The sequence below is a fragment of the Halichoerus grypus genome, chromosome 5 (genome assembly GCF_964656455.1).
Source record: "Halichoerus grypus chromosome 5, mHalGry1.hap1.1, whole genome shotgun sequence".
In the NCBI taxonomy this organism is placed as follows: domain Eukaryota; kingdom Metazoa; phylum Chordata; class Mammalia; order Carnivora; family Phocidae; genus Halichoerus; species Halichoerus grypus.
Window position 1 is genome coordinate 43,933,448 of NC_135716.1, and position 21,295 is coordinate 43,954,742.

General features: G+C 36.1%; 1 protein-coding gene and 1 long non-coding RNA gene across 3 annotated transcripts; one reads left to right on the forward strand and one right to left on the reverse strand.

The window, feature by feature from the left end:
• Positions 1-1,651: 1,651 nt before the first annotated feature.
• Positions 1,652-18,159, reverse strand: OTUD6B (OTU deubiquitinase 6B). Of its 2 annotated transcripts, XM_036102976.2 has the most exons (7): positions 17,971-18,159; positions 17,172-17,323; positions 14,616-14,696; positions 9,547-9,859; positions 7,817-7,878; positions 5,081-5,187; positions 1,652-4,082 (listed from the first exon to the last, which is right to left on the reverse strand). In XM_036102976.2, the coding sequence occupies exons 1-7, from the start codon at positions 18,050-18,052 to the stop codon at positions 3,998-4,000; spliced, it is 882 nt and encodes a 293-aa protein (XP_035958869.1). In that variant the 5' UTR covers positions 18,053-18,159; the 3' UTR covers positions 1,652-3,997. The 2 variants fall into 2 exon arrangements, with proteins under 2 accessions (XP_035958869.1, XP_035958871.1); XM_036102978.2 differs by lacking the exons at positions 14,616-14,696; positions 17,172-17,323; positions 17,971-18,159 and adding an exon at positions 11,841-11,973.
• A 228-nt stretch (positions 18,160-18,387) lies between these two features.
• LOC118542607 (uncharacterized) lies at positions 18,388-20,490 on the forward strand. The gene is made up of 2 exons (XR_004920679.2): positions 18,388-18,524; positions 18,634-20,490. It is a non-coding gene; the product is annotated as an uncharacterized LOC118542607 (long non-coding RNA).
• Positions 20,491-21,295: the final 805 nt, after the last annotated feature.

Genomic DNA, 21,295 nt, shown 5'->3' on the forward strand with positions numbered 1-21,295 from the left:
GAAACTCTGATAGAGGTGAAGAACGCCTTTCTGATTTCAGCGGGGGGAATGTCTGATTCAAAAACAGCAATTTACTTTTTAAAACTAGGTTATTCTTTTTGCTCAGTAAACTCATGCATTGGGTTCTCATTAGTCCTCATGGTGATACTGTATTGCTTAAGATTATAAATAGTGAACAGGAGTTTCCTTTTGTCAAGATAAGGGTAACACAGATAAGAAAAATCAGGAGAAAGATTGTAAGTCGTCCCTGTTAATAATTTGTTTCAGTAAGGTATGCTAGTCATCCTGATTATACTGAAATAAGACAGCTGTGAACTTCTTCCTGGTCAGCATATTAACAAGATTTGTAATATTTTCTTGGTTTATATACTTACCTTAAAGGACCTTTATATTTCATAGACTCATTAAAATCGATTGTCCTAATTGATACATGAAGGCAAATTAACTAACACAGTATCAGAAGAAAAAAGAAAGCTCTCTTGGGTTGTTCCTCCCTTAAATCTACCAAAAGACTGAAGAATTCATCAAGAGGTTAGGTAAATTAGAAAGCAGCCCTTTTGTGAGCAAGCACAATGCTAAGTCAATACCTCTCCCTACTCCTAATGGTCCATTAGTCTAATGACATCCCCTCAGAGTCATAGCCTGTCCTTTCAATTGATCATATGACTGTCAACATTTATGAAGCACTTACTATAGAGGCCAGGAAATGTACTAGATATTTTATTAATAGCCAAAAAGTTCTTGTTTCTAAGCACTTACAGACTAGGGGAAAATAATAACAATAACAATAAACTAAATACAAATAACTAGTTACTAGTGTGCAGTTACTAGAAATCAACATGTATGAACTGGGGCACCCAGCCCAGCCTGGATGGGAGTTTGACTAAGTTGTTGCTAATTAAGCTGAGACCAGGATAGTAAGCTAGGTGAAGCTGGTTGGGTGAAATGCTCAACTCCAAATGGCAGCTCAAAGGCCTTCAAATAGGAGGGTGAACAATGGTGAACAAGAAATGATACTTCCTACAACTTGCTTTAAAAAAAAAAAAAAAAATCAGAACCCCCTGAGTTATATTTTTTCTGCAAGATGGAAAAAGATTTTGAAAGAAATATAAGACAGGAAAGAAAAATCAGTATGTGAAAACATATGGAAAGGAAGAAAAACCATACTCATTTGTTCAATAAAAGTAAAAACATTATGAAATTACCAACTAAATTCTCAGAAACACAAGTGATCTGCTCCTTCAGCTAGTTCATGACAACCCGTACCAAGATAATATATTAACAATCGTGTACCAGCATTAATTTGCACAAATTTCCTTCTTACTGCTTCACAGTCTTGCACACAAGTGCTTGTTTTCCTTCTTCTGTAACATCCATGAGTCTTAGAATATTCTTCAAATTCATTTGCCTTCATTATTCTAAAAGGTTTTAAGCTTCAACCTGATTTCTAAGAGCCACAGCTTAAATGCCTATCACGTTATCTCCCTCTATTCTGTCTGAGACATAATGCTATGCTTAATATATTTATTCCAAATCCCTTAAAGCAAGAATCTGTGACTATTATTCTCAATTATATGTAAGGACAAAATATAGACTGGATAAAATTCTAAAACAATTTGAGAAGAACAATTAAGAATAACATAAACAACTGTTGATTTAATTCATACATCTTTTATTCTTCTTTTGGCAAACATCAGATAATAGGAGCAAAACTATATTGCTCACTATAGTTATACATTCTTTTTTGCTTTATATAAGTTTGTAAACATATGTTAAGTGGATAAAATTCTTGGCTAAGGACATATTCCAAAACTCTGACATATACTTTTCTGAGTTAGGAGAAAAGAAAGCTTATGAAACTTCCATTAGACCATAATCACACAGCAAACTAAATTAGTATATGCTGTTTTTAAATTAACATCTGCCATTTTTTAAAGACTTCAATATTTGGTTACAGCTAAAATGATTATCTGAAGTTTTATGAAAAAACAGAAGCTGACCACACAAATCTTACTCATAACCATATTGGACATTTAAAAATAAAAAATAATAAAAATAAAACTATAATCAAGAAAATTCCATTCATCTTATTAGAAAAAAATAGCTACCAATAAGTTATTTTAAATATAGATGGCATTTGTAATAACTAGGTTTCATGATATTTGTTTTATTACTTCTCAATGCTTATCTTTTGATTTTAAAGTAACAGATTACTTCATAATAAAGGCAAGACATTTAGCAATTTTATAATTTAACTTTTATAAATTTCAGGCCCCAAAAATTTCAGATCAAGGATTCCAAAACAGTCAGCCTTCAGAACATATTTTGTTTGGCAAACAGAATGGTTTTTCACCTTTTGAACTGGATACCTTCATGCAGTACTTACTCGTTCTATCTAACCACAGTCCCTACCGGCTTCCCACATTGTCACCAGCTGGGCATGTGAGGCTGACACTCGTTTTTAGTATTATAAAACCCAATATTTACTTAAAAAAATTAGTGCATTCATGGAGGAAAAATTTAAATACTATGAACTTGATGCTAAATCTTAATACTCATTCCTAATTTGGAAAAACTAGATCAAACCAAAAAGGACTCATTTTCGTAATACTTAGTTACGTAACAAATTATCAATGAGACATGTTTCTATACATGGAGACTGTCTTCTTAGGGAGAACAGTGTTAAGAGTAACCTGAAATCAGAGCCAGATAAATCATTCACTTCACAAAGTATTGTATACTGACTTTACTACACAGTCATGGCTCCCAAACAGCGGCTTTCAACTTTATCCCTACATGTTACACAAACATTCTCAAATATCTGAATTAAAGGAAAGGTGTCATTAATAAGGCTAACTAAAATAACAAAGGCTTTCTTCTAATCCTAGAGAATGAAACAAAGAGAAAGGTCTTGTAAGACAAATTGGAAATGGGGAAGAATTTGAAGTCAAGTTGGCCTTGGACCCTTTTACATTGCTACTCCTTCCGTTTGTACAAGTTAAAGAATAAGAGAGGCCACAAACTGTTTCTTAGTGGAAAAGGCTGCACAGAAAACAAAGCAGCTAGGTGAGGATGAGGAAAATATAACCAAGAATATAAAAATTTGTAGTTATAAAGATGATCAAGAAATGATGGTACTGGAGCTCCTGGCTGGCTCAGTCAGTAGGGCATGGGACTCTTTATCTCAGGATCATGAGTTCAAGCCCCATGCTGGGCAGAGAGATTACTTCAAAAATAAAAAATAAAAATAAAATAAAAAAATAAAGACACTAAAAAACTTTTGTAAAAAAAAAAAAACTGGTGGTCGTAATTCCATTTGGAAGTTTAAGAAACAGCAAGGAGTAACAAGTAAATTAGAGAGACAGTAATCTGACAGGTCTTTATTTGCACACAAAAGGCTAATCTGTAATTCTTTAGAGTTCTGATCTGATAGGGAACACCTATTTACCTATGAATTTGTCTCATTTCTTAAACTTAACTCATTCCCATTCTACACTTTGACGGGGTTATATAAAAAGCTTCATAGTACTAATCCCATCAGTACCAAGGTTACTGAAATCAGATTCATTTATAAGCATTAATTAAATTTGCTATCACCATTACCACATATTTTCAAGACAAAGAGACCAAATCGTTTCATTTCTTCAAGAGTTACATTAAAATGGTTACTGAAAGCTTTTAGTAATAAGGAGAAAAATTTTTTATTTTCAGTGCAGAACAGAATGTTCAGGACTTTATATTAATAAAAATCTAAGCAAATAGGGTACTATCTTGGTCTGTAAATGACGTTCTCCACAATGGACTCTAAAATACCAATAAGGGAACACTGGTTAAAGTTTATCTCTGACACATTTTTAAAAAATCTGTGTTAGTAGCTTTGCCATAAAACTGATTTAAGGTAGTTGTGTTTTTCAGTAATGTTAGAACAATCCAGCACTTGTAAGAATAGTCAGATTGGCACACTGTACTAAAACATAATTATGCAACATTTTGTAAACTAGCTGCAATTTTCAGTAGCTGTGTTCACCAACTGGGTAACAGAATTGTAATGTTCTCCTAAGCCGTATGCATGTCTCATATATCTGAAATGAGAAAAGGAGAAATGAGTAGTTTAGACGAAAGTAATTCATTGTATATAAATGTTTATTATGTATATAAAACCAACACTCTGAATGAATCACTCCACAGGGGTATCATTCAAAGACTTCATTGACATATTACTTAAAAGTTCAACACCATTTGAAAAGCATCAGCAGTCAGTAAAATCTGGTTCAATAACTCTATAAATGAGTTTAAATCAGGGAATATACAATCATTGGGGGGTAAAGGGAAATACTGAATGCTGAGTGCTCAATAAGCTTAAATTTTTACCTAAATTTAAGCCATTAATGACTATCTTCGTAGGTTTGGGTAATAAACACTAAAGCCAATAGCAACCTCTCCATGCTGTGTTTCAGAGAATTCTCATTCAGGTAAAATATTTCTACAATATAAAGAAACAATCTCGGGGCGCCTGAGTGGCTCAGTCGTTAAGCGTCTGCTTTCAGCTCAGGTCATGATCCCAGGGTCCTGGGACCAAGCCCCTCATCGCATCGGGCCCCCTGCTCCGCAGGGAGCCTGCTTCTGCCTCTCCCGCTCCCCCTGCTTGTGTTCCCTCTCTCGCTGTCTCTATCTCTGTCAAATAAATAAATAAAATCTTTAAAAAAAACGAAAAAATCTCCAAGGAATAAACAATTAGGCAACGTGAATGCATTTCAGCTTTTACACTTGTTGAAACTTAGCGTCATTCATGTGAAACCAGGACAATATGAAAACTAATGGTAAAATGTGTCACCTTTAGAAATGACTTTATTCTTAACTCATACACAAGAATAAACCACTAGAGATTCTTAAACAATTATCTAAATCATATATTGACAATGCTTTCTAATTCTATAATTGCCTTTAACATAAAATAGCATAATGCAGCTGAAGATAGATTTTTTTTCTGATTAATCAACATACACAACCTAAAATCTTTGAATAACTCTTTTTGTCTTAAATATGAAAAATGTAACAGTAGAAATTTCCAGGTACTTACACAAGTATTAATGGGTTTTTTGGATATTCTTCACCAACTACAATAGGAGGAGAATCTGCCTGTATTATCTCTATTGGCGTTTGCAAAATGTGAGACAAAGCTCTTAGCTAAAGGAAAGAAAATGTGTTAGTAAGGAAAATAAAAAGGTAAATTTTATTCAAATCATAAACTACTGAGTATGCATGAATAGGGCAATCATCATCCAGCATGGATCTATTCTGTTCCTCACTGTACACCAAGAGCCTGCCACATAGTGGACACTTAATACATATTTGTTGAAAAAAACAAATATAGTATTTATTAAACCAAATGCAGAAGTTTCGAGTCCTGGCTACGCGACAGCTTTTTAGAAATAGCAGTACCATAGTTAATGAAGCGAGGACAGGGGTAGATTGGACTCATTATACTAATCTCTCTATTTTTGAATATTGCATGAAAATTGCTAGTTTTTAAAAATACTATTGCTCAGACACCCGACCAAATCAATTACAATTTGGGAAGGGCTGGGAGGAAGGAGAGAAAGAACAGGGAAGATTAGAAGGTTTGCTTAATTTTTTAAAGCTTTTCTGATGATTCTTTTTTTTTTTTTTTAAGATTTTATTTATTCATGAGACAGAGAGAGAGAGAGAGAGACAGAGGCAGAGGGAGAAGCAGGCTCCCCACGGAGCAGGGAGCCTGATGCGGGACTTGATCCCAGGACCCGGGGATCATGACCTGAGCCAAAGCAGACGCTTAACCAACTGAGCCACCCAGGCGTCTCTTTTCTGATGATTCTAATGTACCAGTGTTGATAACCACTGCTTAATAATTTTCAAGGCATGACTAGAATGAGTTATGTTTAAGAACTGTACTATCCTTTCATGGAATTTCCATCTGATTAATACATAATGTTAATTTCATATAAAATTAGAGCTTAAAGTCAGATGAATAATAGTGAATAATAAGTATTAGTAGTAACATTGTTTAGATTTACTATGACCAAGCACACTAAGACACTTTCTGTGTATTAATTCGTGCAATCCTCACAATAACCCTACGGGATAGCTGCTACTACTGTTACACATTTTAAAGATCTAGAATCTGAAGCAGAGAATGGTTAAGGTGCCTCTCTATAGTCAAGCACAAGGAAATAAAATGACCTGCAACTGAACTGAGTAAGTGTGACTCTGGAGTCCAAGTTCATAAATTAATCATTTAACAGTCCTCACTCATGGTGCCCTCATCTATACATTTACCCGATTATAAGAACATTCTGCCTAGAACATGGTCCTTTTAGGAAGGTTTAACAAAGGTAAGAAATTACTTCAAGAATATGGAAAAAATTCTATGCTGCACAACAGCAAACTTAATCCTATGTGATTTCTCAAAACAAAGTTCAAGCATCTTTACTCCTAATGTAGTCACAAAGCTACTATGAACATCTCCTGAGTTTCAGAGACCCAGGAGAAGCATACAAAATGAATGGACATAGTTCCCTCTGGTGGTTCAGAAGAGGTACAAATATAGCACTACTGAGAAAAAGATTTTGAAGAAGCATTCACGCCATTTCTTCCAAAAATACAGTTCTTGAAGTGAAATACTTCGAGCCACAAACTATTCAAGATGACTAACCATCACTACATAGTATTAATTACACGCTAGATTCATCCGGCTGGAACTTCAGCTTACGGAGTGCTATGCATGTACTACCTGTCTTATTTAATGTCCACAAATGACCTACCAAGTACACACCCGCATTTAATCAGGAAACTCGAGCTCAGGAGGCTGGCTGACTCCAAGATCACAAAACTGAGACGTGGAGGGAAAGCCAGGACCCAAACCCAGGACTTTCTCTCTCATCCCCTGACTTTCAAATACCCCAGGCTGCCCCATCACCACTTGGACCAACTAGGTGGTTTATTTTGTTTAATGAAACAAAGTTAACAATAAGATAATTAAAGCTTTAAAAAAAATTCTGATAATTCCCTACAAGTGACTGAACATACTGTTTTCCTACATGTGAATTTTAATGCAGCAGATACTGCTTTGCAGTCAGTATCAACTAGACTTCCAACTGTAATGTATTGTGGTAGGATTTGGCCCGTAATTTCACATAAAAATACTGTTTTCTATTTCTAATGTAATGGACATGTTACTTTACAATAGTGATTTTCATCATCTGAGCTATTAGGGTAAATTTTACTGTACTTGAATAAAATCCTCCTAAGTCCAGAAAATCAAATATATTGCCAGGAGCAGCATCACAAACGGAAACACACAGGTACAAGATTAGCCTCACCAACCCAGAGATCAAACACTGGGCTATTGAAAATGAAATACTGCTGGGGCGCCTGGGTGGCTCAGTCGCTAAGCGTCTGCCTTCGGCTCAGGTCATGATCCCAGAGTCCTGGGATCGAGCCCCGCATTGGGCTCCCTGCTCCGCGGGAAGCCTGCTTCTCCCTTTCCCACTCCCCCTGCTTGTGTTCCCTCTCTCGCTGTCTCCGTCAAATAAATAAAATCTTAAAAAAAAAATAAAATGAAATACTGCTTTACTTCCCAAAGATACATACTTAAATCAAAGGCCTAAGAATGTTAACTCCCTATTTCAATGCTTCATCAGTAGAGAAATAGCAAATACATTAAGAAAAGGGATACTCAGAAACTAGGATCAGCTGCAAAATATGTCTGAATACTACATATGGGATTTAGAAATTAAATTTAACAAGCCACAAATACCATGAATAATTACAAACTTACCTCAAGCTGACCTCCCCATGCAGCTGTGTTGACAATATCATCACAGTACTTTCTAAACTCTTCTGTAGAGAAAAATGAGAAGATAGCACTTAATAATTTTCATAACTCATGTTACAAGATCCCTTTTATAGCTCCCACAATTCCTGATCATTACTCAAGTTGTGAACTTACTTCTCCCTCTACCTGCACTCTCTAGAATTTAATCCACTTCCCATATCCAAACTTAACTTGCTCCAACTTTCTACCACCTCTCCATCTGAGAGCAAAGCAATTCATTTCTGCTTCTCTCCCTCAGCCTGAAGCCCAGGCACCTTTACTACATATGTAGCAAGGCTATTCTTCTGTTTACCCAGGCAACCCCCCATATTACCACCATATTCACTACCTTGACACATATTTTAAAGCCCAGACCTCCATCTGAAAAAATACACAGAACAATTAAAACAGTGCAGCCTTTATAAAATCAGGTCTACTCTAAGACCCCATAAGAAATGTGAGAAGAGAATTAGGGTAAAAGTAGAAATGACCTGAAATTCCTTTCCCAGCAATAGCACCAGAGTGCCTGCACTTGTTATCTCGAAGGCATTTGCCTTATTTGCTTCAGTATCAGTTCTAGCCAAAGAAAGGGCCTCCTGGATCAGTCATGAGAGTAGGCAAAGACCTAACTGCAGTTTAATGGCACATCTTGAGCATACACACTTTTATATAGAAAGTTAAAATGGGAAACGAATACCCTCCCTGTTTAGAGGAAGGGAAAAGAATTAAGGGCATCTATAGAAAATATGTCCTGTGGGTTTGTCTCATTCACTGCTATATCTCCAATGCTCAAAACAGTGCCTAGAATAGTCCCTGGCACATAGTGGCCCTTAATAAATATTGGCGGAAGGAGTAAGAAATTAAGTCTTTTATCTTTTTTTAAATTCAGCACGCTGAGTTGCCACCTCTTTTCCACTGCCCTGCAACTAGCAGAGTTGGGGACTCCATTAAAGGAAAGCCAACCTTAACCTTCTCTTCTCCGACCCATCCTGGCCATATGACTTGCTCCCAAAGGATACTACCACACCTGCATCTTCCCTTAAGGACTAACTTTCCTCTGTTCTATCCCTGACTCCCCCCAAAACTCTCAGATTTTCACCTGCTCTCTCCTTTACTTGCTAGTTGTACATTTTTTTACACCTCTCCATAAATATCTTACCTTAATTACCAAAGGTATTATAAAGAATAATAAGGCAGGTTATTAACTTATTTGTTTTTGGTTTGGCAAAATCAAATTTTTCCTAAATATTATGGCTTATTGAAAAAATTAAATCTCCCAGTGTACAGGATAAAAGTAGGATTTAGTTTTCCCAATCATTCTGCTTATGGTCTTTGGGCCCTATACTTCCATAGACTAGTCAAAGCTTACCTCCCTCTATGCCCAAATTTGTGACATGTGAACTTATAAACCACAATTTTTTTCAATAATAATAATCCTATTCCCATTTTTATCTTAAATGAAACATTAAACCACAAAATGGTCAAGTACTTAAAAGATCTTAAAGCAAAATGAACTAGTAACTATTAAAATTATAAAAAACAATTCTGCCTAAATTTTGAGATTTTTTTTTCCCCTCCATAAAGACTATCGCGGGTTTTTCTTATTCTCAATCCCAGGAATCATTTTATTTAACAGCAGCAACAAGACATAGTAGGAAAAAAAAAAAAAGACATAGTGAAGAAAAATAAATTACCTGGAGTATACATATCTCCTGTATTAGGATTTGTTAAAAACGGCAGAAAGTCTTCCACATGGCCTTGTATATACTCAGCAGTTTGACTTCTCAAGGCTGCCACAGTCAAGGGGCATTTCCGTTCTTCCAGCTGATCTTCAATGGCTCTATACATACAATGGCCATCAGATGGAATCTGTTTAATTTCCAACTGTCTAGCTGCCAGTATTTGAGCCAGTTTTTCACTTTCTAGGTGTCTAGCTCCAGATAAGTTCTCAATTTCAGCTTCAGCTATCCTTTCTTCCCGCTCCTTTTCCAATGCAGCTTTTTTGTCCTAGGATGAGGAGAATACAGGAAAGTTAAATTTACAATAATTAGGACTATTTCACATTTATTTAGGGGATAGAAATGTAAGACTCTCAAAACTTTCTGCCATCTTCCTTCTCCCACAAGCATTATCGTATTGATGATCTCATCACTTACAGAATGTTTTATACTATGAACTCCTTTAAGGGCAACTATCTTTCTGATCTACATGTACCCAACACCAAGCTCTGTACTAGGACCAAAAAAAGCCTTCAAATTTTTCTTTGAAGTCTATTTAAAAACGACATGACAAGTTTCTAAAAACTCTACTTACTGATTTCAAAGTACTGCCTTAAGACTGAGTTATCCTAGGCCTTAAAGCAACATCATTATCATATTTATGCCAAGCTAATCCAAGCTTTTTAACTTATCACTCAACTACTGGGGCATTAACATGTTAAATCACCAGTGAGGCATCAATATGGCAAAGCCTTTAGAAGGGTACGGGAATTCTATTTATCTAGCCTAAAGAAAAAAACTGTGTGTGTACACACACACACACAACATTTACTAAAGCACAGATAAAAAAAATCTTCTTATAAAAAATTAAAATATTACAGATAGACTGAAGTTCCCCTAAGGACCACGGCCAATTTCAATGCCTGCTCTAGAGGTCTGGTGATTTTTTTTCTAAGCATTTTAACAAATATAGATGTACTCATAAAAAAGTATGGAAAGGGCGCCTGGGTGGCTCAGTTGGTTAAGCAACTGCCTTCAGCTCAGGTCATGATCCCGGAGTCCTGGGATCGAGTCCCACATCAGGCTCCCTGCTCAGCGGGGAGCCTGCTTCTCCCTCTGACCCTCTCCCCTCTCATGCTGTTTCTCTCTCTCAAATAAATAAATAAAATCTTTAAAAAAAAAAAAAAAAAGTATGGAAAAAATATTTTGACAAAAAATGGTATCACATTACATTCTGCAACATGCTTTTCCTTATTCAAATGTCATAAGAGCTCTTCCTATGGCAACATATGCAAGGATGGTGTAGGGATAGGGCAATGAGATCTGTGACATGAAGGATGGATAGCAAGTAGAATGGGAAGGCTGGGGAAAATGAGAAAAAAAAAAAAAAATCCTGACAGTTATACCAGCAAGTATCAAAGCCAGAAGCACTATATGTTTCATAGCTGAACACGGTTCATATAGCTAGAGTACCATAGAAACATGTAAAGAAATGAGGTTGGGGGCAAAAAAGGTATGTATATAGTTAATATACGTTAAATCTATGCATACATAGTTTAAAAATTAGAGAGATATACACAAAATACAGTGCTTTTCTCTGGATCATAGGATTACAAAATAAGTTGTTTCCCCCCTTCACCTATCTCCCCATCCAACTCCCCTCTAGCAACCACCAGTTTGTTCTCTGTATTTAAAAGTCTGGCTTTTGTTTACAAAGTAAGTTTTGTTTTGTGTGTGCACACATGCACACTTTTCTGCATCTTTCTAATTCTCGATCGTGAATATGTTTTACTTATATACAGGTCATGAATCCTTTTCAATTTAAGAGAATAAAAATACTTAAGTTAAATTCCACAAATCTTGATATTGGTAGCAAATTACAGTGAAGGATTTGGTAAACCAAGAAAAAGAAGGAAAAAGTAAAGATTTTCGTGTCCCTAGCTCTCATTCCTCCTTGGGGCAGAAGAAATTAATGGAAAGGCAAATTTCAACTTAATGTCACACACTTGAACTACTTGCCATGCTGGAACCTAAAGTGATTTGTAAATTACCTGAATAAAAAACAGTATTATCTCCCTAATAAAACATACACCTATTTAAGTTTATTCCACCCGAATCCAACCATGCCAGAAGTAACATGAACAAATTTATTTCACTGCATACCTACAACTATGTATCACAGCAGCATAAAAACCTTAAAACACAAGATGGCACTGTTACGTTTTGAAAGTCTAAAAAACATTTTCAGAGGGGAGAGGGAGGATAAGCACCTTGGATATCATCTAATCCAAAACCCCTCATTTTCCTCTGAGGAAACAGCACGCAGAAAGATTTCCAAAGGCCATACAGCTGGTTTAGAAGCAGATTGGGACCAAGGACAACACAGAGCACTCCTTCTATCCAGGCACCTAAATCAGAATAAAAGTTGGAGCAGATGGGAGCTGGAGTTAATGATGTTATATGCTAGTTACTAGATGAGTGGAATTTTACACTGTCTGCAAAACCATTTAACCCTCTAAAATACTAATCCAAGCATTTCACTTTTGCCCTCAAGCTCTGCTTCAATGTTACACAGCAATTGTGTTTTCTTTCCAGGGCACAAGGGGGAAAATTCACTGGATTCTTTTCCCAGCCATGGATAGTTTCCCAATGGCGCTAGGCACTGTGGTTTCTATAGCCCTAGTGCTAGAGACAGAATGGCAACAATTAAGTCTAATGAAAACATATATTTAAGATAAAAACAGCAATTAACTCATAAATATATTGTCAGTAAAACTAGAGTCATTTCAATATAGTAATGTAGCAAAATCATCTCTGAAGAGAAATCTTAAGAGCTGGGTACTAGTCCTGGGTTTGTATCAAACTCAGTTTGCCACTAAGACAACTGGGCTCTCTCATTTGTAAAATAAAGAAATTGAACTAGATCTCATTCCAGCTCCCAAATTTCCTATTTTTGGAACCCAATTCTTCTAAGTTCTACTTTGGGCTCTTCCCAGCATACCAAAGAGCTTCTTCCATTGAAGCCTGCTGAATTAAAAAAATATTCCCTGTGTTTTTCTAGATTTAAAATTAGAGATTTACTCTACAATATTCCAATAATAAATCTTCATAAAGTTCTGTCAGTTTTTTTCTAAGACAGAATTGTATCTCTCCCAAAGATAAACACAATTAATTTATTGGCTTTTCATTCCTTGGTGTCTTTGGCCGGAAAAAAAAAGTTTAGGTTTCATTTTCGTATATACTATAAACTTTCAAGTGTTTTCAGTTCTAGAATCCTATTAATACTATTAATATAACAAAGCAATAAAAAATTTCAGGCATTACTTCTAGGGTGTTTTCTTGCCAAGTGTTTAAGCAGCTGACTATAAAGGATACTAAATTTTTTGAGGGTATAGTTGAAAAGGTATGCATTTCAGCTATGCAGAATTTTAGGAGAAAAGTAACAAGATGTTTGAGAAAAGTAAGGGAGTTTAATTTTTTATTTGTTTTGTTGCCTAAGGGTCCAGCTGGGGATGAATAAGATTTGATAAAGACAGGAAGGGGTTGGGACCTAGGTTTTCCAGAATTAAATAGGCTACTCTTAAGATGTATCAATTACTAAGTAGAGGTAATTCCAACAAGTATTTTGTTATGCTCCTGCCAAGCAAAAATTCTGACCTTTGCTTTTGATCTATAGAAGCTAGATGACAACTATAAGGCTCTCACAAAAAGAACACATATAAGTAGGGAGTTAAAATAGATAACCTCCAAGATACTACAAAATCTAAGTTTCATGATTCTATGGAATTCACAAACATAATATTTACTCAAGAAAATAAAATCTTACATAAGTATGAGAAATGTTTGACAACTTGCAACTTAATCAACTTTCAAACAACAACAAAAAAGATACGGTCTTGGGTTGAATTTCTAAGAGGCACACTATGCAGGACTGAACACAGTAAACAATACTACCATGTGCTGACCCACTGGTTCTCCAGGCCTTGTGTTAGGGCTTTGGAAATGGTACATTATTTAATATTTACAATAACTCTATAAAGTAGGTATTATTTACCCCATTTTGTACATATGAAACTGAGGTTTAAAAAAGTTAAGAATCTTACCCAAAGCTACAATAGTAAGTGGGATATTAAAACCTTCACATGTCTGACACCAAATACCATGCCCTATTAAATTATGTACTACTAAATTACAAAATGTTAAATTAGCTTAAAAACAAACACCTAAATACTATAAAATATCAAATGTTAATAAAACAGTATTTGAGACTAAACATACTAGATTTAAACCCCTTTTTCTTTTTCCAAGTGAACAGCCCTTACCTATCTAATTTCATTCCCATAACTTTGATTTCATGAACTCACTACTTCCAACAAATCAGTTTCCTTAGAGCTCTCTGATGATGCAAAATTTCATGCCCACATTTATTTTTATGCATGCGGTTTCTCCTACTCAAATAACCTAATTAACTGTACTTTCTTAAAATTCCAACTCATTAGATAATACTTGGCACAAATGAACTTTTCCTTCTCTGAATTTTCACTGCAACTAACCATTACATAGATACTGGCATAATCCTTAGAATTCTGTACACCTGTGTATCTTGCTTAATTTCTAGATTCAAATCCTTGTTTCACCACTTAACACCAGTTTTTAACCAAAAGAGAATCACCTGGGCCCACAATGTGACGATTCTGAATTATTAAGTAAATATCCTTTGCACACTCCCTTCCTATCCCTACTCTCTATGAGACCTGGAAACTGTACATGTTATTTTATACTGTTTAGACCTATTTTCTTCTCTTCAAAATGAGGATAAGAATCTACTTCACAGGATTATAATCAGGACTAAATGAGATTTCATATAATCTATAAGCCTAGCATTGTATCTGGCACATACTAAGTGTTTAATAAATGTTAGTTCAGGTATTTGACGAGAAACTCCATCATTTTTTTTCCTATTCCCTTCGTATACGTATACAACACCTAAGATAGTAATAAGCATATAGCACTAACTTAATTACTTGGTGACATGACATTCATACCCGTCTCTTTTGTGCTTTTGATATCCGAGGTGGCTGATTCTCAAGAACCAAGTTTGAAATGTTAACAGCAACAGAATCTATCTGAAGGAAACAAAAGCATTACCAAGTTAATGAAAAATACTTTTAAGTTATTATTCAAAGTATTAGATTATTAAATTATTGAAAATCACACAAAAAAAGAAAATCACAGGTATGTGTAATACAACAATTCAAATTTGAATAACAGCAGTCAGTACAATATTACATGAAGTGGCTTTGTCTCCTTTTTCTATTTTTAAGGGAGAATTCACCAGATTCCCAAAAAGTTTCCTTAGAGCTCTCCAAAGATAATGCTCATCCCTGCGGGCTTTCCTTCCTTGAAATTCCTATTCCGTTAATCTAAATACTTCCTATAATTATAGTGTCAACTCATTCAGCAGTTCACCCTTCCCTTCTCTAAATGCTGAGAGTACTTAGAGGATATATAAGTTCCTGTGTTGAGGTGCCTGAGTGGCTGTTAGTTGTCAGCCTCTTGATTTCGGCTCAGGTCATGATACCAGGTTCCACACTCAGTGGGGAGTCTGCCTGTCCCTCCCCCTCTGCTCCTCCCTCTGTGTGCCTATGCCCATGCTCGTGCTCTCTCTCTTTCTTAAATAAATAAATAAAATCTTAAAAAAAGAAAAAATAAGGTCTTGTGCTGGATCAGTTCATTACCGCCTTCATAATCTCAAATGCGGCAGGAAAGGCCTTTTCCCATCTCAATGAGCCGGAACCTGATGAACACTGTTGAGCTTTCTCTATCCTCTCCCATCTACAAACTGATAACTACAGGTAGAAAAGTTAATGTATTGTTTAGATATCACAACAAATCTTAATCATCAAATGGCTATCATGTGTTTGCTGAAGTAAGAAGAAAGATGCTAGACTAATGATCAGGGTTAGTACTAGTATTTTATTACTGCAAATGTAACTTAAACTAGTTTTTAGTAGGACACATGCATAAAGCATATAGAGGCCTCTCACAACAAAACAGATAGCAGGCTCCAAGGCTATAACCAAATTATCAAAATATCAAAACCAAATTAAGACTTCAGAGAGTGGTTACATCAACTTTAATAAAATTAGTATCCTTATATTTTTCAGAGGAATCTGCTAAAATCTACAAACTGCCATACTGACAAGAGGCAAGATACAGAGAAGCATCTGGAAAGAAAGGACATGAGAATTCAGATAGTGTCCACAAAGAAAACAAGCTTAAGTTAATGAAAAAGATAATAGGTCAAAGTAAAATGGGAGTTTGTATTTTAACAGTTGAACAATATGTAGCTTAAGAATCAAACATTTTTGTCCTTGGAAACCTAGGAAAGAAATCTCAAAATTGAAAATTGGAGAGCAAATAAAACTATCTCACTAATAGAAAAGATGGGGAGATAATCAGGAATACCATGATTGTGACAACACAAACAACTGGAGCATCAAGCCTTGCCACTTGTAAATAAAATGTTAAGTCATGGAAGGCCAGGATCTTAACGACTAGCTAATAAGGCTAAAGAACATGAGATTATGTTTCATATAAAGACCACTGTAAATCAGTACAGACAAGTTGTTTTCTTGTCAACAGCAGACCAAAAATAAACCAAGTAAAAGTAAGTTATGGTAGATAAAATTTTGTACAGCCATAAGAACTTTCTATCAAAAATGGAGTAAGATTATGGAGTCTGTGATCCTTGATATCCAAACTCATGCGATAAACTACCATACCACACTAAGTCATAACAGAATTCAGATTCACATCTTGGAGTAAGACAGTCCTGATTTTGAATTCTGGCTTTGGCATTTAATAGCTGGTAAGAATTCAGAAGGAAATTCTTAATCCCTGAGTCTATTTCTCTCTTGAAAAATGGAATTATCTACATTTACTTCATGGGTAATACCTCATAGTGTGTTACTATGAAAATTACATGAGAATAATGCACATATGTTAAAGTGTTTGGCACACACAATATCTATTAGCTACAATGATAAAATAAGTATTAGTTAAAACGATGACAGTATGCTCTAATTTACCCAGGAAACAAAAGTAAATTTTCATTCATTACAACTTGTTCATAAAGCACATTTTATAACCTGAACATGATTTCATATTTGCTGTCCCACTTGATTCTTACAGAATCTTGTGCTTAAACAGCAGAAGTATTTGTATCATATTATATGTGGAGAATTTTATGCTCAGGATGTGTAAGTAACTTTGCCAAAGTTACAATACTATTTAATGGCAATTCTGGGGCTAGAAGTCTGATCTTCCAACTTCCACTTGGTGAAGCTTCCTCTGGTCCACTTTATCATTATGTTCATTTTGGGGACAAGTACATAGTTGAAGTGTACTTTTTTTGCTGACCTCCCTTACACATTACCAAGTAAACCTGGTCACAGAAATATTAATGAAAGGTGATACATGAGCATGATTTTGTGACTTCCTTTCCCTCTAATTTTATGATTTCATATAGTGAACAGTTTATTAGAGGTGGACAGTTGCTTTCAAAAGCTGTAGGCAAAAAGAAACAACACTTCACATACTTTACTTTCCTTAGAATTCAGCTTCAGTTGCTCCAGTTCTTCTTTATGTTTCTGTTCCATTTCTGCTTCCAACTTAGCAACATCTTCAGTGAGTTGCTTCCTCCTCTTTTTGTCATTCTTGGGAACAGCATTCTTCATACCCTGAATTTTGGCTAAAAATCCACCAAAAATCATTAAGTCAACAACCCAGAGATTAAGAGGAAATGACAAATAGGGGCAATAAGGGGATGATAAGAGGAGAAGTGTGTAGACAAGTAATGATGTAAGCCAAGAAGAGTAATTACATAACAATCAGACATTTACAGAGAAGAACCCAGATGAAGGAGAGACAAAACAAACAAAAAAACCTCATTAACAAAAACGTACGTCTGTTTGGTGTGATAGGAGGAGGGGAAAAAAATGACTGAGTTTTAAATCTCTCAAGCATCCCTTCTGAGTCCTCAAAACTGAGGTATTTCAAAACGCGTCCATTAGCGCCCAGTATCAGTAACTGATTAGGAACAGGAAAGGGAGACGGGAGGGGGAGAACAATCTGGGCCCAACACGAAATTCTCAGACACCAGCACCGGCTGTGGCGTGGGGTAGTGGGGACGCGGTGGACCTGAGAAAAGGAAGCTTCTAAAAATCTGGCGGATTAAGGGACCACCGGGGCAGGGGATTAGGAGGGGTGAGGCCACTGGCTACTTTGGGAAAGTCTAGGAGGATCCAGATCAGAAGCCTCTCGAGATTCCCTAGAACCGACCCGCCACGGGCCCTTTCCTGGATCCGAGAGATTTCTAGGTTCCCATCCCCTCGTCACCTTGCAACTCTTTCTTCTCTTTGCGATGCCTTCTCACCAGCTGCTCCTCCTCATCAAGCTCCTCCGCCAAGATTGCCTCCATGACGACCAGGTAGCCCTGCACATGCGCTGGCAGAAACCTGCATCACCGACTACCAGGCACTTTCCACCCCTCAACCTTCACCTGGGGTTCCATTGGCCGTGGCTGGGACCCAGTCCCGCCTTCGAGGCGGTACCGGATCTAAGCCGAGTCATTGGACCCAAGGGACAGAAGATGGGATGGACGCATGCGCACTCCCATGACCCCGCTCTGATGAGGCGGGGCGGCGGGGGAGGAGCGCGACAATGCGTGGGGGTGTGGCTTGGGTCGCTGGAGTTTGCTGCCTCCCGATTGGCTAGCGCGCTATAGCTCCCCAGCAATAAAGCTAAGCATCAGGCTATTGGCTCTGACGTGAGGCGTGCAGTGACGACGTGCGGGAACCATTTTGGACGTTCATTTTCTTTTGTAAGGGGCTTCGGAAGGCTGCTTTTAATCTTTACTTTTGGTCCCATTGCCAAGAAGAGTTGTTCGAAAGGTAAGCAAGAAGAGAACATTTCAGTAAACCTGTTAATAATTACCAATGGGAATCTTTGGGCTGACTCGGTCAAGCGGTAGAGAATTAAGTTTTGTTTATTGTTTTAAAGGTCGTAATACCTGAGTTCGGAAGAAACAGCTTATAATCGAGAAAATGCCGCCTCTTGAAACGGATATAGCAGTGGAAACCGAAGAGAGAGTAAGGTTTGATCATCATACAATACAGGAGCTTAAAGATCTATGCTCACTGATAAAGAGGCTAATGTCAGAGCGCTTGGAAAGTATCAAGGGGAGAGAGCTAACAGAAATGTGCAAGCTGGATCGGTCACAAAATCGAATTCCCGAAGTAAATGCAAAACAAGAGAAACCTGCAGAAAAAAAGGAAAAATAAATAAAAGAGAAGAAGAGAAATCTACAGGATCGGTCCAGGAGATACAATCTACACATAATAGGAATACCTGAAACGGGAAAGCAAATGAAGCTGAAACAATAAGGACCTAATTGAAGAAAATATTCCAGATTCGAAAAACGAACTAAATCTGCAAATAGAAAAAGTTCATAGAGTACCAGTAAAACAACGAAAAGAAAGCAACACCTAGACATATCCTAGTGACGTTTTTAAACTGGAAGGATAAAGAAAAAAATTCTCCCAAGTATTCAGAGAAAACAGGTTACCTGTAAAGGGGTAGAAGTCAGACTGACGCGATTTTTCTCTTGCAACTGTAAATGCCGAAAGGCAAGGGGGCAGTATCTACAGTTTTAAGGGAAAATGATTTTGAACTAAAAGTTACATATCCTGCCAAGTTATCGTTTCTAAATGAAGGCAACTGGAAGACATTCCTAGATATGCAGGGGTTAAGAAAGTATATCAGCCAAATACCATTCTTGAAAATTTTGCTAAATGCTGTTACTGCAGCGCACAAAAACAAGAGTAGTGAGGCAATTGTATTAAAAAAAAATGGCGGGTAAGCATTAAAGCTAGTTAAATATCATTAAAGATTAAATTGTTATATGTAGGGTTATAAAACTAAATGCAAAGATAAATTCTTGAGTTGGGTCTAAAATTTCAGTTTGTCTTGTTTTAAACCGAAAAGGTGTGCTAAATGTTCAATGTAGACGATAAGTAAGTACTGTTTTTAGTATGTAATGTGGATAAAGATATGCATGCTCTTCAGCTGAACAAATAAAAGGGCTTTGTTACTGTGGTGGACAGGACACCTAGAGTAAAGGCATTCCAAGTGTTAATCTGATAAAATGGGAAATTGGTACAGTTTTGTGTCCTTTATTTTTAATTGTAGAGGGTGGGGAAAGTAACAAGTTTGTTTATAATGTTAATGCTGACAGTGTAAAGAAAATTTCCAAATCCCTGACTGGGGAGGTGGTAGATGAAAACCTTGTTTTATGTACATCTTGCCTAGCGAAAATCAGTAGTAACCGCTTCATGTAGTAGTTCATTCTAAGTAAATTTGACATTGAGATAAGTGTTACAGATAAAATTGGAGAGGAAATGGTGAAAAAACAAAAACAGCAAGGAAACATTAAAATTAGCATAAAATAGATTAACAGATCACACTCATGAACAGGCTAAATATCCCTGTTAAAAAGATTCAAATTGGGTCAAAAATCAGTCTCTGAACCTGGAGGTTCACATTTGTATAAAACAAAGGATAAAGGAGTTTAAAGATAATGAAAACTGTTAAGGCATAGAAATTGAAATAGGGAGCAACATTTTTATGAGAATTTTTTTTTCCCCCATGGTACCTCCACACCCATTTTTTTTTATCAGAATTTAAGCTATAGCAAAGTATAAAACTGTAGGATGTAACATTTAAGAAGCTTTATGTGGTAAATAACATGGCATTCATCTGTAAAATGTTCAATATCTTGATGTGAGTGGTAGTTTTACTGCTGTATATATAGTTTTTGAATGCATTCTAAGTACTTAATAAAGTAATTCTTAATTCAAATACATGTGGCAGTACATATATTGGAGACTGACTTCACTTACAGTCTTTAGTAAAGTAAATGAAAAGGGATAAACTAATTAAGAGGGGTGTGAATGTGTGTATAATATGTATTACTTTGCTACTTCATTTGCATTCTTTTCAAACTATCCTGAAACATTTCTAAATGATCTTGTGCTAGGATACAGAGAGAACTTTAATCTATGAGCACATTGCACAAATGACTACATTGCAAGAAAGCCTAGAAACTAAGTTTAAAAGCTGAAAAATCATATTCTTGGAATTTTGGAATGTTCTCAACTTGGGTCAAAGAGAAAATTGTAACGAACACTTATAATTTAGGAAATGCTACAATAAGGATGTTATACATTATATGTTATGGAATGGGTGTACAAAAGGCAAGGAACAGGGAATGAAAACAGGTGAAGAATGGAATATGCACCTAAGGTAGACTTAGTAACTGGAGTTTGTAAATTTTGTTACCTTCCAATCCTAAGTAGTGGATATTCTCCAATATAAGCTATTTAAGTGCCACAATTAACATCTTGGTGACAGATTTCTCCCAAATGAGTTTTAACTTAAGTTCTAAAAGCTCATTTTCAAAGAAGGAGAAGCCAAAGCCTTTTCTCAGCACCACAACCCCCACATTCACATACACAGGTTTCGTCTCTCTTAGACCTCATATAATATTTCTTGCGGTATGGTTTTTATATTGAAATTATGGTCATCAGAAAAGCAATATCAGCATTGCCTGGGAGCTTGTTAGAAATGTACTCAGGTTAATAGCATCATGGGATTAGATAATAAA

Coding starts and splice junctions, on each gene's coding strand:
- OTUD6B (XM_036102976.2), bottom strand. CDS start 18,052: ATGGAGGCAATCTTGGCGGAGGAGCTTGATGAGGAGGAGCAGCTGGTG. Junction 14,697..17,171: donor TGAATTCTAAGGAAAGTAAA/GTATGTGAAGTG, acceptor TGTTTCCTTCAG/ATAGATTCTGTTGCTGTTAA. Junction 9,860..14,615: donor CAAAAGCACAAAAGAGACGG/GTATGAATGTCA, acceptor TCCTCATCCTAG/GACAAAAAAGCTGCATTGGA.